The sequence below is a fragment of the Echeneis naucrates genome, chromosome 23 (genome assembly GCF_900963305.1).
Source record: "Echeneis naucrates chromosome 23, fEcheNa1.1, whole genome shotgun sequence".
Lineage (NCBI taxonomy): Eukaryota > Metazoa > Chordata > Actinopteri > Carangiformes > Echeneidae > Echeneis > Echeneis naucrates.
This window is the reverse complement of record NC_042533.1, coordinates 2,277,326-2,293,145: the sequence shown is the minus strand read 5'-3', so window position 1 is coordinate 2,293,145 and position 15,820 is coordinate 2,277,326. Positions and strand designations below refer to the sequence as shown.

The 15,820-nt window shown below is 43.5% G+C and overlaps 1 protein-coding gene across 1 annotated transcript; it reads right to left on the bottom strand.

The window, feature by feature from the left end:
- Positions 1-472: 472 nt before the first annotated feature.
- Positions 473-15,544, bottom strand: prkcq (protein kinase C, theta). The gene is made up of 18 exons (XM_029495020.1): positions 15,435-15,544; positions 11,541-11,939; positions 8,050-8,249; positions 7,589-7,649; positions 5,646-5,826; positions 5,536-5,567; positions 5,362-5,447; positions 4,489-4,618; positions 3,598-3,707; positions 3,212-3,341; positions 2,963-3,132; positions 2,385-2,558; positions 2,220-2,311; positions 1,974-2,036; positions 1,746-1,887; positions 1,373-1,561; positions 1,149-1,277; positions 473-887 (listed from the first exon to the last, which is right to left on the bottom strand). The coding sequence occupies exons 2-18, from the start codon at positions 11,656-11,658 to the stop codon at positions 729-731; spliced, it is 2,166 nt and encodes a 721-aa protein (XP_029350880.1). The 5' UTR covers positions 11,659-11,939; positions 15,435-15,544; the 3' UTR covers positions 473-728.
- Between the last annotated feature and the right edge of the window lie 276 nt (positions 15,545-15,820).

Sequence of the window (15,820 nt, the reverse complement as noted above, 5' to 3'; positions counted from 1 at the left end):
CTGCACGGTGTATCAGATGACTAATCCTACACAAACCAAACAAAACAGACGGTGGTCTAAAATAAAAACCAACCACATATTTTTATTACTACAGCAGGGAGCTATCCACATAACAGCATCAATAAAAACACATAAAATATACGTAAAAAAAAAAAACCCTGTGATTCACCAGATCAACAACAGTACAGTGTGTCAACAAGATTACACAACATTTATTTACACAACAAACATCTGCACCCGAAATGGAGGTATAAAAGACTCAGTTTCCTACAGAATAGGACAAAAAGTAAAACAGGACAACTGATTTAAGTGCTGCCACCAAATATCTGTGTGGTTCACTCAAAGACATCAACTACGTCAAGTATTAAGTTCATCACAAGCACGTTTTCTTTTGCTAAACACTGAAGACAGTTCAGGGATGTGGCTAATTTAAGGGGGAATATGAGGTAAATGGAAAGAGTCTTGGTTTATCTTCTCAGCAAAGACCTTTTTATGTTTGTTTTGTTTGGTTTTTTTTGTGTGTGTGTGCGCATGTGGATATTGTTATTTTTAAGTTAAATGATAACACAGTTGTGTTTGTATGTGCTTCGCACCCCAACACCCCCTTAGTGGTTTTATTAACATGTATGTATGCAGTTGGGCTTCGTGACATTCAGCGTCTAAAAGTCTCTGAAGTTTGTTGAACAGTGAAGTGCTGGTCGTCAGGTAGTAGGTTGTTGGTCGGGCAGTCAGCGCGCCGTGATGTGAGCCATTCCCGGGTTCACGAAGGAGAAGTTCCTGAACATCGTCTGGTCCACACTGTTGATGAGCGTCCGGTCGGCGCAGGACAGCCGAGGCTTCTCGTTGATGAACTCCTTGTCGAAGTTGCTGCAGTCACTTGGGGACGACTGTGAAAACAGATTTTCAATAAGACAGGAAGAAGAATCCCATTTGAGAGTTTCATCACTGGCCCCCTTTCAAGATTCATGAGCAGACTTTTAACATTTGCTTTAAACGACACAAACTGAAAAATGAAAAGATTTGAACCAGACTGCTGGAGGAGGAAAAGGGAAGAACTGGATCCTGCACAGGAATTTTTATTTATTTTTTTTGGTTGGTCTTCCACTCCTGCAGTCAGTTGGTCGGTTTAGACTCCTTGCTGTACTCACCAGGGTCGGCCTGAAGGGCGGTGCTACTTGCCGCTGCTCCAGAGCGATCCAGTCGGTGCTGCTGAAGAAACCGTGCTGCCTGATGTCTCCTTTCATTCCCAGTCTTTCTTCGGGCTCTCTAACAAAAAGCTGCAGCACAGAAACAAGACAGAGTCCTTTACAGACCAGACCAGATCCCTGAACATTCAGAGACAGCTTTAACGGGCCGCACACGGTGTCCCGACCTTCACCAAAATGTCCCTGGAGTCTTTGGTGAGCCAGCGGGGGTAAATGGGGTTGTCCGTCCGGATGGACTGGAAGAGCTCCTCTTCGTCTCGGCCGTGAAACGGAGACTGCCCGATCAGCATCTCGTACAGCAGCACCCCGAACGACCACCAGTCCACCGAGCTGTTGTACTTCTGACCCAGCAGGATCTGATGCACAAACGCACAATCACACACCGTTGGCACAGGCAGTTGTCTTTAATTAACACGAGTAACACCAAAGACAGCTAATCAGGGAATGATATTCCTTCTCTGACTCAACCTGTAAAACGTGAAACGCCTTATTGGTGTGTTCACAGGAAGCTCAGCTCTACTCTGTGCGATCTGTGCTCACCTCAGGGGCGATGTAGTCGGGCGTCCCGCAGAAGGTGGAGGTCCGCATTTCCTGTCCCATCATGTTCTCCTTACACATTCCGAAGTCTGCGATCTTTATGTGGCCCTCGGAGTCCAGCAGCACGTTGTCCAGCTTCAGGTCTCTGCAGAGGAACAGGAAGTCAAGCAGGACGTCAGGAAACGGTCCTCAGTTTGGTGTCCTGGATGTCTGAGACGTCACCACATTTACCTGTAAATGATTCCTTTACCGTGCAGGAACTGGAGCCCACAGATGATCTCAGCTGCGTAGAAGCTGTGGAGGGACAAAAACATCTATGTGTTGTTCAACCGATCGAGTCAATCGGAGGAAGCCAGCAAAGTGACAGAAAGTTTGGAAAGTCTTGGTGTCAATGTAATTCCTCATCTTCAAATGTAACACAAAAAGTCAAACGTTTACAGTGACATCAACCAGAAGGAACCGTCTCCCCAAACATACGTGGCTCTGTGCAGGTCAAACTTGTGGCAGTTCTGGATGTGGAACATCAGATCCCCTCCGTTCAGATACTCCATCACGAAGAAAAGGTTCTCCTGGACGGACAAAATCACCGAGCTGTCAGGTCTGCGGTGCGAATGTGCGTGTCCAGATGTTTGCGGTCGTTACCTTGGTCTGGAAGGTGCAGTAAAGGTGCGTGAGGAAGGGGTTCTCCCAGGCTAAAGACAGGACCCGCCTCTCCACCATGGTGCACTCCACGTCATCGTCCATCAGGACCACGTCCTTCTTTAGAGCCTTGACTGCAAAAAACTTCCCGCTCTTTTTCAGCTCGGACAGAAACACCTGTAAACATGGCAAGAACATTTGTCACATGAACCGATTTTCGCCGAATTTAGCGGAAAGACAGACCATAAGACTTTGGGGGCAGATCTGTTTTCTATGAATTTGAATATTTTCCTCTGAGGTGTGACATTTTCCTCCGCTGAGCCTCCCTCGTGTTTCTTACTCTCTTCCTGTTGCCCACCAGCTTCATGTCCCCCTTTTCACTCGTGTGAAACCAGCAGGTCTGTGGTTTTCAGTGGAAACAGGCTACGTGAAAATGTGACCACAAGTCTTGCACCAAACAAACGTTTTTCCCTGAAAGTGTGAATGTTGTTTTGGCTGCAGCCACTTTTTCCCCCGTGTTGCTCAGTTCTGACGTCACTTGTGTCTTTTTTTTTTTCTGTGACTCAGGTCAGATCCAGTACCTTGCCGAAGCTGCCCTTCCCGAGCATCTTGTGCAGGACGAAGTCGTCGATGGTGAACTTGGGCTGGTTCTCCTTCCTCGGGACGGCATACAGGGGCTCCTCTTCCGTCAGCGCCTCGGTGACAGACCCGCCGACGTCGGCCGGTCCCTCCCACGAAACTCCCTGCATCTCTGCAACAGCAGGTACGTCAGCAAAACACAAGCCGAGTCCCAGGTGTGACGGAAAGCATGATTTTTAGAGCGTGGGTACCTTTGTTTGCAGGTGTAGCCGTGGCAGCTAAACCCATAATTAACCCCGACGGAGCCCGGACCACCCCCGGCTGGCCGACACCTACCGGACCCTCTCGACTGATGATTTCAGATTCTCTGGTGCTTTTGGCCTGAAGATTAAAGGTACAACCAGCATCACACATTCGGCTCTATGTTCACATACAGGGGAGCTTTTTCAGTCTTAACTGGGCAGCAAAATCACCAAAACGAAAAATTTAACAGATTACAGCCGGTTTGAATAGTTCGTGGTTCTATTCGGGTCAAATTTACAATTCAAATCAATTGAAAAAGCTCAGTTTAAGAAAGGCCACAGTAAGTTATATAAAGTTATTTTAGGATAATGTGCAGAGGATGTCTGCGTCTGACCTGCTGTTTGCTGCCGATGATGGCCAAAGCTTCGGCCATCAGTTTCTGGTTGACCCCACACAGGTTGGCAACTTTCTTCTGGCATTTGTGATGAACGTTCATCCCACACTCTGCACAGAAACCAGAGTTAACGACGACAACAGTAATCATATTTCATCAACTGTATTTTTCTCATGTTTTCCTGCTTTTACCGCTGCGCATCTTCACATTTTATAATGTGAAGAGAATTTTGAGTAATTATCAGGCTAAAGGAATTCATGTTCCTCATATTTTTCTCCCGTGTATTCTTCCCATTGTGTGTCTGCCTGCGCCGGCACAACTAACTGTGTTGGCTCGTACTGGTGATTAATTTCCCACCTGCTGCGGCAGCTGTGCTCCATTTCTGACCAATCATCCAACGCACGCAAAGAATTTGGTGACTATTTCAGACCGGAAATGTGGCAGCTGTTGTGGACGTTAGCGGCCCAGTAAAATAAACACATGGACGTCCTGATTTTAAATTTCACAGCTAAATCAAACTTTCCTTTGCTTGTTTTATGAGTTTACTCATTTTGCTACTCAGAGTTTACCAGCCATTTAGAGCTATAAGAAAAATACTGATATTTAATAAACTACTTTGCACTATGATGTGAAGAACTGGATCAAATTAATGACACACTGTCATCCAGTTCAGGAAATAATCCACCGAAACCTGCAGCCAGATCAGTCAGATTATTTTAAATCTCTGCTCTGCCGTAACATTGGCAACAACAACAACAAAATCCAAAAGCAGTAATTATGAGCTTTTCCTTTATTAGGCCGTGACGGCAAACTGACACAAAAATAGGTGTGACCTTTAACGCTAAGATGAACAAGTCACAACACAGAAATCATAAAATTCCCGCCTCTCACCCTCACATTTGAGCCCCTGCTTGGCAAGCCCCCACAGCAGTGTCCCGCAGTGTTCACAGAAGGTGGGGCTTTTGTAGTTGTGCACTTTAAACCGGTGGGGCATGTCGATCTTGAAGCGCTCCTTGTGGATCTGCAAAACACAGCGAGCACACAACAAAAGTCTAAATCATCTCCTTTCATAAACACTTTGAGGAAAGATGAGCAGGGCGATCGTGGTGCTGAAAAAAAAATCACATTTCCTTTTAAGTCGACTTCATTTAGTTATAATAAATACTTTTTTTTTTCTTTTTTTTTTCCTGATGATATTAAATTTGGGCTGTAAATTTCAAAAAGTTTAAAGAGACATTGAGGCGTTGTAATTGTGATATTTCCTCCTTTTCTTTTGCAAAGGAAGGTCTGATGTTTCCGTAGTTGAAGCAGTTAAGACTGATAGTTTAGAGCTACTGCTGAAATAATTCCAGGTCATTTAACACAACTTTCCTCGGCTTAAAAAAAAAAAAACGAAAGAAAGAAATGAACCTAAGACTGGGACACTCATCAGCAGAAGCACTTTCTTTATCTGGGCAGTGGGTGGCAGGTCTGCCGTGTCTGCCAACACACAGCCTTGATGCTTTAACTCGGCAGACATGCAGCTGAGGTGGAAGTGAAACAAGGCCGAGAAGATGAAAGTGGCAAGTGAGACAAAATGAAGGAGCATCTGTTGTAAACGTTACTGCTGTGCAGGCTGATGGTTTGATTAGTAAGCATTTAAAACCACAATTTTACAGACCTTTTACACACACTCTGCGTCAGCAACTGCCAGGTTTAAGAGTGACTGCTCGGAACGATTGCGTCGGCGCTCAGTGGTTTACTCTGGTTGAACTGCTGACTTACCATCGTTTCTTTGCTGTTCACGGCCGAACCCGTGCATTTGGCGATGACCTTGTCGATGCATTTTTTGTGGATCGCTGCGTTGCACTCTAAAAGACACGAAGATGAGAAGGGTCAGAGGGAAGGCAGCATCGCCAAGACCTCCAAAAGAGCGGTGGAAAATAAGGCGGCACTCACGTCGGCACTGGTACCCCTGCTTGTTGAGACCCCTGCGGGGGAGAAAATCAGATGAAGTGAAAAAGAGGATTGATTTGGCAGTTTGTGACGTCTGAGGGCCGCTCGCCTACCAGACAAACTCTTTGCAGACAGAGCAGAATGTCGGCTGAGGGAAGAATGTGGCGCTGAACTCGTGGCATTTGACCACGTGAACTTTGGCCTGTTTGATGGCGCCGCGGCGATGGTGGAGTGCGAACAGTCCGTCTTGTTCGCGTTCTGACTCGCGGTCTCCCTCAGTCTGACCGGCAGCATCTGAAACACATCGTAGGACCATTATTTTATTTTTATTTTTTTTTTAACATTAAAAAAGTAGGACCAGGGACGTCACTGAGCTCAGCTTTCTCACCTTTTCTGCTCCTCTGAGACTATCTGCAAAGACTTTCATACTAACAAGATGACATCAGCTAAATTTAACACTTCAACGTGGTCAAAATTTAACTAGAGCGCCTGTTCTTGAAATGTTCTTCATATGTGAATATTTTACTTCTTCTCCTTGATGTTCCTGCAGGACATCGTCCTCTTAAAATGAAAACAGACTTAATGTAGAGCTGCAAACGCTGGAACAACTTCACATCTGTACTGGATTCAGTTTTCGTCTTACAGCTCCGACTGTCTGGGATTTCTCCTCCCATCGCTGCAGCAGCTGTCGTCTTAAATTCCTCCTTTGTAAATGTCAAAAGGTCAGCGAAGCAGAAAATAAACCTTATATTTAGAACGTATTTGCAAATTCTTCCGTCCTAATTCAGAATTTTTCATTGTGAAACTTTGAATTGATCAACCACGTAGCTGAGCTCAGCATTTTTAACGTTGGTTGTTTTTAATGCCACTGTAACATCTGGCTGAGAGACAAAAGGCACCAAGGCATCCAAAAATAGGGGGAGCCACTCACAACTGTAAGGAAAACCTGACATTTAAAGGTTATTCCTTTTCTTGCATTTTTATGAAAAACAAAACAGAAAAGATTTCAGCTGTCGTAGGAATCGAACCGGGGCGAAAAATTCATTCGAAGTTATGTATTCGCAGTGATGCTTATCACTCAAACTCTGACCAAATGTCACTGAACGCACCGCAAATTTCAATCATTGTGATCAATAAAAAAAAAACAACTTGAGCCCTCAGGCTCTGTTCTCAGAGAAACTCTCCAATAAACTTAGTATTTTAACAGTTTTACTCGCCACAGACTGAGAGGCATCAATAGGAGTTTGAGTTTTGATGAAAAAGAGTCAATCTGATCTACAACTTCAGTCCACCTGGAAAACCATGCTAGTTGTAATGAAGCACGTCAATCATAAAATGATAAAACTGAAGTTTTACTGCCAGTATTTTACTTCATATTGTCGTTAATGTTCTGAATATAAAAGTGAGTCCAAGATGTTTCCTACAGCTGCAATCGTTGACCGCCAAGAAATAGCTCCAGGAAACACACAAATCCCAACAATCTCCATTTTCTCCTGTCAGTCAGAGACAGGTGAGTCTGCATGATCAGTCAGTCAGAGCTCAGTAACACACTTCGCAGCAGGATGTGCCTTCACACGCAGTCGAGGAGGAAGTTCTGTCACAGTGCCACCTGTTATTCTGAGCTCTAATTTCCTATTTGATGGCTCTAAATATAGGAAGATGAGGCGGCCTGTTCCTTTTAGTCCTGGTGACACTTGTGGCCGGCCGCAGCGTCGAGTTAATGTCAGAGAGAGAAAAGGAGCTACGGCACAAAGTTTGATTTTCCATTTAAAAAAGAAAAGCTCTGTTATGCAGTATTTCCATCCAGGCTTTTAAATGAATAAAATGAAAAAGTGCTCTGTAAATGATCTTCTGCTCTTTTTGTTGTTGGCTTTATAATATACTGATTCTACATATTTTAGTTATTAATTGGTCAAATTTACTTTTTATATTTGTTGAAGGAATGTGGAAATTATTTATCTTCGACCATTTGTTTGAAAATAAATATGTGGTCACACACAAGTGACTCCTGGAAAAAAAGCACTGAAGCTACGAGAGCATTAAACAGACCACTCACCACTTTTCTCCAGGAAATATCTGGCTTCCATCAGCAGCCGACCCTGAGGCTTCAGCTCCAACTGAAACACAGAGAGAAAGGAAAACTGAAACAGCCCGAACGACTGAGAAACGGAAATTAATGAGAAAAAAGGCTGAGAGGAAAAAGGGGGAAGTGTGGTAGATTCAGAATGATGATGCATGTTGAGCTGTGCGGCTGCTCTGAGACAGACAGACTGTCCCTGACCAGGCAGGAACTCCAGCTCCACTTCGGTTCATCTGTTTTTATTTCTATTTTGTTTGTCAGTTTAGGGTCGACGTCGGCTGTTTAGGAGGAAACTCTGCTAAGTTGGTTAGGTTTGTGCCAAACGTGGGCCAGATGAGACAACCAGGACTTATAATTCATCGGCCTTTTGACCCAAACGCCCATCTGGGCGGAGCTAAAGTACCCCGAACCGGCCGGTCTGTGGATGCTGCACCAACCCAGATCTCCAGCTTGCCGTTCTCCTTCTTGCAGCGCGTCGCCAGCGAGTCCAAAGCCACCGTGGCCTCGGACTTCAGCTCCGCCGTCCGGTCCTTCACCATCACGTGCATGATGCGGCCGTGGTGGATGTGGGCGTCGAACGTGGTGTTCCACGGCGGGTACATGGTCGGCTTCTTCTGCTTGTACACTTGGCCCTTCTCTGTAGAGGAAACGAGAAAAAACTATTCTTCATTTTGATTTGTCTCACCAACTGACAACACTAAAGCTGCTCTAAGGAGGTTTCCGTCAACATCTTCAACATAACATTTTCATATCGGGGTTATCCTACAGCAGAACAATTCAGATTCATCATTTTTGATGAAGAGCAATTCGAAATATCCTGAGTAAAGTCATTAATAAGATACAAAAATAAGTGAGGTCTTCCCAACTGTGGAAATTTGTCACCATCAACTTTTTATTACCATATTGGATTTTTTGAAAACAGTGGAAAACACATTTAGAGAAGGTGAGCCGTCCCTGTTTTATGGTCATGATATCATGTTCTACTGAAGAAGACTTGAACTATCAGCTGAATGATTAAGTATTTTCCCACTGACTTCTTTTAAATTGGCCCCCTGATGTTGATTAGATTGAAGACAACATTCGTGGACAGTGAACAGAAGTACAAACGCCCAGTGGCCTTAAACTTCTCAGGTTTTGTGAAATAACATTCAGACGAACTGACAGCAGGAATTAATCCGGACAAACGGGATAAACTCTGATGGATGTACAGAGTGACAGATGTTCTTTTAGAGCTCCAAACCGCCGTTTGGAGTTAAATCCTTGACTTGCTATTAGTTAAAATATGTCGCACATTTAGTTTGCGTGATGTGAATATTTGACCACATGGCCTGAGGGGGCGTTTGGTGGGGGGGAAAAAAAAAAAAACATCCTGGCCTTCGTTATTGACATCTGCTGATTTCATATTTTTTCTTCCCGGATAACATCCCATATATCCACTTACATAACAGCCACATGCCTCAACAATAAAGCCCACTAAGCTTTTTTCCTCCCAAAAGTGATTCACCACCGCCGCCTCCATCAACGGTTCATCGCTCGGCCATCCAGCTACCATCTGTGCTGCTTACGGCACCCAGAGAGGAAAATATGTCCGTTTCTCCACAAACTGAGTGTGAATGAGCGCTTCCTTTCTGCAGAGCGAGAGGTGACGTGTTCTGGGTGTCACACAGTTCCTGTGTTATTCTTTGAAAAAAGCACCAAGGGTGGCATTTAGACGTTTAGACTCAAGTGTGCGCTCATGAGTTTCTATTTTAAACCTCGCCTGAGAGCTCCAAATTAAAAGTTCATGTAATTCTGTGTTGTTATTATTATTATTATTATTATTATTATTATTATTATTATATAGAAATGTTTTATACGCAGGCATTTAAAAACAGAAGTCACACTGAAGTTAGTGAGTGTTAGTGAGTTTGAGATTTTATTTGAAAAATAAGAATCTAAGAGGGACATTTATAATTAGCTGAGTTTGTTGTGATAATTGTATGAAAATGAGACAAATGTGGTTAAATTAAACATCTTACATTTAACAAAAAGTGCAAAATCAGGGAACAAGTGTGATCAAAGTTTAGTTATTTTGATTTAGATGTATTTGTTAGCAGCACATCAGCTCGTTGGGCATGTTTGAATAAGATCATAGAGGAGGAAGGTGCCCGTGATCACAGAGACGAGCTGTGGACGAGGATTTTTTATTAACTCTGAGAATGAAAAAGGTCATAATAGCACAACGAGAAAAAAAAGAGGAAATGGTGCTCAAAATCAGTTACATGAGCAACTGCAGGGTCATTCTGGTGTTACGTTACTGTAGATGTTATGATATCTGGAGAGCAAAACTTGAATATAAGAAATTTCCGTGAGTCTCAACACAACGGACACACACTAGTTTGTTTTGACTCCATCCTACACAGACGCACACGTGTTGTCGCTGCAGTGTATTAATCCTCTGCTGAAAATTATCCACCTGCAAATTAACACCTTTCCGTCTCAGACCTGGAACTGCACTCTGGGTCTGTAAAGTAAAGCCAAACCAGAAGAGCTTGGAAGGTCGAATTGAAGTCTATGGGAAAAGGTGCCTACTTCTTCTTTGATTTATTAGCTCAGTAAACGTTTGTTGAATCAGTTCTTAGTCTCAGTCTCCAGTTTGAAGTCTTCTTTGATAGAGCCTGATGTTCATCTTTAGAGGAAAACAGATCATGAAACAGAGGATGGATTAGATCTACCGGGTTACTTCTCACCTCCAAATATGAAACCACCGGCCACTGTAGTCTCCCAAACATGAGTAAACTTTTATTTTATTTAAATCCATCTTGAGGGTTTTTTCATCATCGTCACCACGTCACAGATTTTTGGATCTGAGGCAAAGTCGAGCAAAACTAAGCAAAATTGTCCCTCCAGTCAGTCAGAGAAGTGTAAATGAAACTCGTCTGCTGCCTCTCAGGACTAGTTTTGTGGTTTTTACTGAAGAGGAAAAAGAAACACATGAGGCCTCTGTCCTCTCAGTGACACACCGTTTTTTTGTTTTTTTTTTAAAGTTCTATCCTCCAGCAGTCAGATGCGGAGCAGAGATATCTGCTGCCGGTCTACTATTGTGCTGGGAGGTTGTGACGCTGGACGCGAACCAACAACCGCGACAACCCCAAAAAAATTATGTAGGATAAGGAGGAGGAGCATTTACAGTGACGGTTGAATCCCATCAGTCCAGATGTGTTTGGAGCCGAGCTGCTCCAATAACACAGGAGCCGAAAATACATGAAATCTTTAAACCTCAGAATATTTATAGCTGATCGGTTTTGACATTTCACCCGCTGTCAGCTGAGGTCAAACAGGCTAAAAATAAACATGCAACTTCACCAGCTCTATATTTACTCCTGACACACACTGCTGTCGCCTTACTGACCCTAAACACATCATTTCCTGGGCAGGAGGAGAGGAACTTGAAATATAGTTTAAATACTAAAGAGTAAATGAATGTATTAAATGAAAAGATGCGATCAATAGTTTTAATAATAGAGTAGAAAATGCCGAAACACAAACATATTCAGTTTACTAATCGATGCTCTTCCATTATTAAAGTCAGTTCATTTGCAAAACAAATTGATTAATCACCAAACTGTGTCTGCTTTAGTTTTACAACCATATTTATATTCACGCAAATATTTGTATCAAAACTATCCATTTGATGATTCAGCTCAGCTGACTGTCGTCCTATCAGCAGCCGGAGTCACGTTTATGTGCCGCTCATCAGTTATCAGCTCTAGACGCTGGTAACGATGAAGCCGTTGCTGAATGAATCAAATCAGCGGCGTTTAGATAACTATAAAATCTGATAGTCTTCTGATTTCTAGCCATTTAAAGGACATTTCCTGGCCCTTGAGATGATGTGAAATCTGCACATAAATAAAAGCTGTTTGTCTCCTTATAGACAGTCACTGACCTGTGTCGATGGCCTCCTTCATGTAAACAGCACAGTACGCGTTCAGCACCTCTTCGTGGTAGGCCAGACCCGGATCGATCTCGAACTTGGAGAATCCGATCCTCAGGAAAGGCGACATGGCTGCGGACTCTCTGGTTTCCACTTAAATAATATCCCTCCCCCCCAAAAAATATCAAAAATCTCCAGGAAACCTCACGTTGGCACCGCAGCAGCTCCAACCGATTGAGATTTAGCCAGATTTTTCTCTCGTGGTCGGCGTCAGCCACCTTCCCTCTGCTGCAGCGTTTTGGCAACTGCCTCTTTTCCTCCAGAGGAAAGATGGGGCTGGGGGGGGGGAGGGAGGACGAGGACGAGGAGGAGGAGGCTCACTGTTTTCCGCCTTTGACGCTTTTACACAAACTGTGAAAGGAAGAGTGAGAAAGAGAGGTAACCACAAGAGCTGGCTCTCCACACTCAAAACTTTAAGTCTTCCCCAGCTGGTTGTCAAAGACTGGTTTCAAACAAAAGCAGCCAGAAAACATCTCCCTGCACGGAGAACATGTAAAAAGAGAAAATAAAATCTGGACTGTTGACTGTGTGGGGAAGATTTCTGAGGAGTCTCGCTCTTGCTCACATCCAAAGCGAGATAACAAAGCAGGCTTCCACTCGTACCTTCAGGACGTGTAAACACCAGCTGTCCACCTTGGCAGAGCCTTGAAAAGCAGCTTGTTGAAATGAAATAAGCGAATAAAATCTTCTTTTGTGCGGTACTGCCTGCTCTGCAGCCTGGTGGCGGTCGATGTGATATTTGAGGCCTGTGTGTATTTGTGTTTGTGTGTTTTTGTGACAGTGGAGGCTCATGGGTGACTATTAATAGAGCTGAAATACTAAACGCAGAGCGAGTCCTCAATACATGCCGTCACGGCCGTCATCGTGGGATGTTGGGCACCGAGTCATGTCCGTTACTGTAACTCCCACTGACCCTGAGTCAGAGCGGTCCTTTGACAGAAGTGACCTCACACAGCGTCACAAGATTCAGACTGTTTGAATGGATTTAAATTCAAATCCAAAACTCACTTTTTTCAGGATACGTTTGCTGATTTAAATTATTCAAAGCTGATTTAGTGCGGTCAGGATCCATTTCTGGTTTACGGCGTGTATAAGAGACTTGTGTTGCTTTTGCAGGCCACAAATTTTTCAGTTTTGCTTCACTTTCACATTTCTCACTGCCTCAATTTCAGCAGCAGCTCTTTGTTTTCTGCTCAAAGGAGCTGCAGATGTTACTGAAATCATTGGATTTCTTTTAACACATCTCAAACATGCCCAGCGCACAAATTGGCACCAAATGTCCAGCAGGTATCGTCTTCTGTTTCAGATGTTAGACAGATCTGGTTCGGTCCGCTTTTCTGACCTACGTACTGAACAAAGTTCAAATTAAATGAAGGCAAACATTCAGCTGTGAATCAGCTCATTCGTGTTGAATTATGCTCTTCATTTGCAACCAAATGTTCATTTTGCAGCACGTTGTCTCAGATTACCATCATATTTTTTCCTGAATGAATCTAATCAGACAAACATCTTCAGTTTATAGCTCAAACATGTGAAAGATGCAGAGCTGCAGTCTCCTGCACAGTTTGAACTGCCTTTACGGAGGAGGAGTAAAACTTCCGGTGCCTGTAGTTACGATGCAGTAACCACACTTCCTGTTTAATCTTTCGTTTCGAAGCTTCACAGGTGGGACTGTTTCAAAGAAGAGACTGAAAAGCACCACAGAAAATAAAATAGGCCTGCTCGAGAGAAACGAAAAAAGAAAAACAACAAAACTTTAAATGTGAAAATATGACAACAACTAAAGTCCCAATCAGTATTTTAGACACTTTTTACAATAATGTCAGAAGTTGTTTGCATTTGTTGTAATAAATATAGTAACTATATTTCACGACTGTATTTACAGTGTGAACAGCATCATAAATCCTAAATAATTCAGATAAAGTTCATGTCTATTGTTCTCACACAGTAACATGTGTGACGTAATTTGTGATTTGAAGTTTAAAAACGCCTCAGATTAAAATCCTGACTGGAAACCTTGATGCTGATCGGCCTGTCAAAGCGTCACGCCTCGACAATCAAAAGCTGCAACCGCGTGTATGCTTCCCCAAAGGTGCTGAAGGGGTTTCCTCTGCACGGATTAAAGAAAGCAGCCAAAGTGAACGGATAATTATTCTAATTTGAATTAAATTAATTTTTAATCCCAATGAAGCTGAGGTTATTGGTTTTTTTTTTTGGGAGGGGGGGGGACTTTCCGAACTGTTGCTAAACTCAGTTGGCAGCATTGTGCCTGCAACTACTTTGGAGCCGAGCTATAAATAAAAGGATGTTGTCCGATTTCACCCCTCAAGATGTGAGGGAGTTATTTACTGTTGCCACGGTTACGGCTGCTTGTTTCCCATCTGAAGGCGGTCGCCTCGCTTTAGCTATGAGCCATTAGTGCAGATTAATGTTTGAGGCCGAGGTCGTTGGACTCAGCTGCACCAAACTCTGATGCAATGCGAAGAATGAGGCCGGGGCCTGTGGGGCGCTGTGGGGGGGTTAATCCGTCTATACCCCCCTTTCTTCCCCATAAAGTAACCATGCAGTCCACGTAAGTGGATTTGGACAGGCCCGACACAGGGGTCATTGTTAAAGCCAGCTGATTTTGACCCTGCAAAAATCTCTGCTTGCCATTTTTTCAGTTCATGCGCTTTAAACGAGCAGCTAATGTGTCTGATGGAAGGTATTCGGTGAACCTGAGCCGTCAGAGCTCTGCGGGTCGGCTCTTGTTGTGTTTGTCAGGGTCGATTCGCCCGTCCACGCTCCGATGCCCTCGGAAGCCCACGCGGAGCACGAGGGAAGGTCAAGCGCCGGTGACCTTTCAGAAACCTTTTATGAGCCAGAGCAAAGCCAAAGGAGCCTTCCATCTGACGCTCTGCAGCAAACCCCATCAAAGTAACGTGTCTGTTTCACCAAAGCTTTTTGAAGTAGCCAGGAGGGGGGAGGAGGGGGGAGGAGGAGGGGGAGGCCTCTGTTGTTAGTGACAGGACGTCCGACACTCAGCGTGTCTCCGACGTGGTCACTCACATCAATGAATCTGTCTTCCAGTCGAACTGAAGGTGAACAGGAAGGGGCGGACTTAATGGGAAATGAAATTCTGTCACTGCAGAACTGAAAGTCTTGTCAGTCAGAAGGCGAAGATGTGTTGAGATTTAATTGTTTTTGTCTTTGCAGCTGCTGCAAAAATGTCTTTGTTTACGAGAACTTTTAGTTCGACCCACTTCTGAAGGGCATGTGGTTTACAACCTCTTCGCTCTCTCATCTCAAAGTTTTGCTATTCGCTTTGCACAAAGGGACATTTTTAGAAAGAGATGTTATATATTAGAGGTCTTAAAATCCGAATGAAGTAGTTGTAGTAGCTGCATTGTTACAACATTGTACTTTTTGCTCCACTATATTTATACACATCAGTTATTTAGCAGAAAACATGACATATAAAACAGATTTTTTTAAATAGCAGAAAAATAAAGTAGTTAAAGTTACTGAAATCAAATTTGATCTGGAAAGCTGCAACATGGGATGTTCTTTACGCACAATTCACATCTACAGTTATGTAAATGTTAATATTATCGAGAATTTTATTTATTTATTTATCTGCTTTTGTTTAGATTACACACAGAACACGTGACATATCTTGATAAAATGTCCTGTTTTATAGAGTTTGACTTTTAAATGTTAATATAAAAGTTCCTGTTCAAAACGCGACTGAGAAACGACACACGCAGCCCACTTTCACTTCAACACAAAAGACTCAGAAAAATACACAACAACATCAAAGAAGGGGCAGAAATATTACAAAGTGAGCAACAAACTGGCTGCACTGACCTGAGAAACCCGACAGAGTCCAGAGAGGTGATGGTTTCTCCATCTGACTGTCTGACATCAGATTCAGAACAAATGCTGCAGCAGTGCAACCACGATGCAGTGAGGCGTTCAGAGGCTGTGGGAATAATCCCCACCGGAGAAGCTGACAGTGCCAAACAATCCAGTTTAAAGCTGGAAGTAAAAAAAGTGGAGGGAATTTTTCTTTTTAACAAGATGCAGTTAGAAAATAAACCACTTGGTCCACATTTTATTTCTCCGTTTTTTTGAGTATTTTTGTGCAACAAGCTGTTTTAAATACACGTCGCGGACGTTTGAAGGGTTCGTGAATGCAGCACAGAGCCGTTCACTCTCATGCTAAACTGAAACTAAATGGAAGGACTCATTTC

What these genes read in the sequence shown, in the direction of transcription:
- prkcq (XM_029495020.1), bottom strand. Translation starts at nt 11,658, where the DNA reads ATGTCGCCTTTCCTGAGGATCGGATTCTCCAAGTTCGAGATCGATCCG. An exon ending in TTTGACCTGCACAGAGCCAC is followed by an intron (nt 2,037 to 2,219) that starts GTATGTTTGGGG and finishes GTCCCTCCACAG; the next exon opens with CTTCTACGCAGCTGAGATCA. An exon ending in CCAGGGACATTTTGGTGAAG is followed by an intron (nt 1,278 to 1,372) that starts GTCGGGACACCG and finishes TCTGTGCTGCAG; the next exon opens with CTTTTTGTTAGAGAGCCCGA.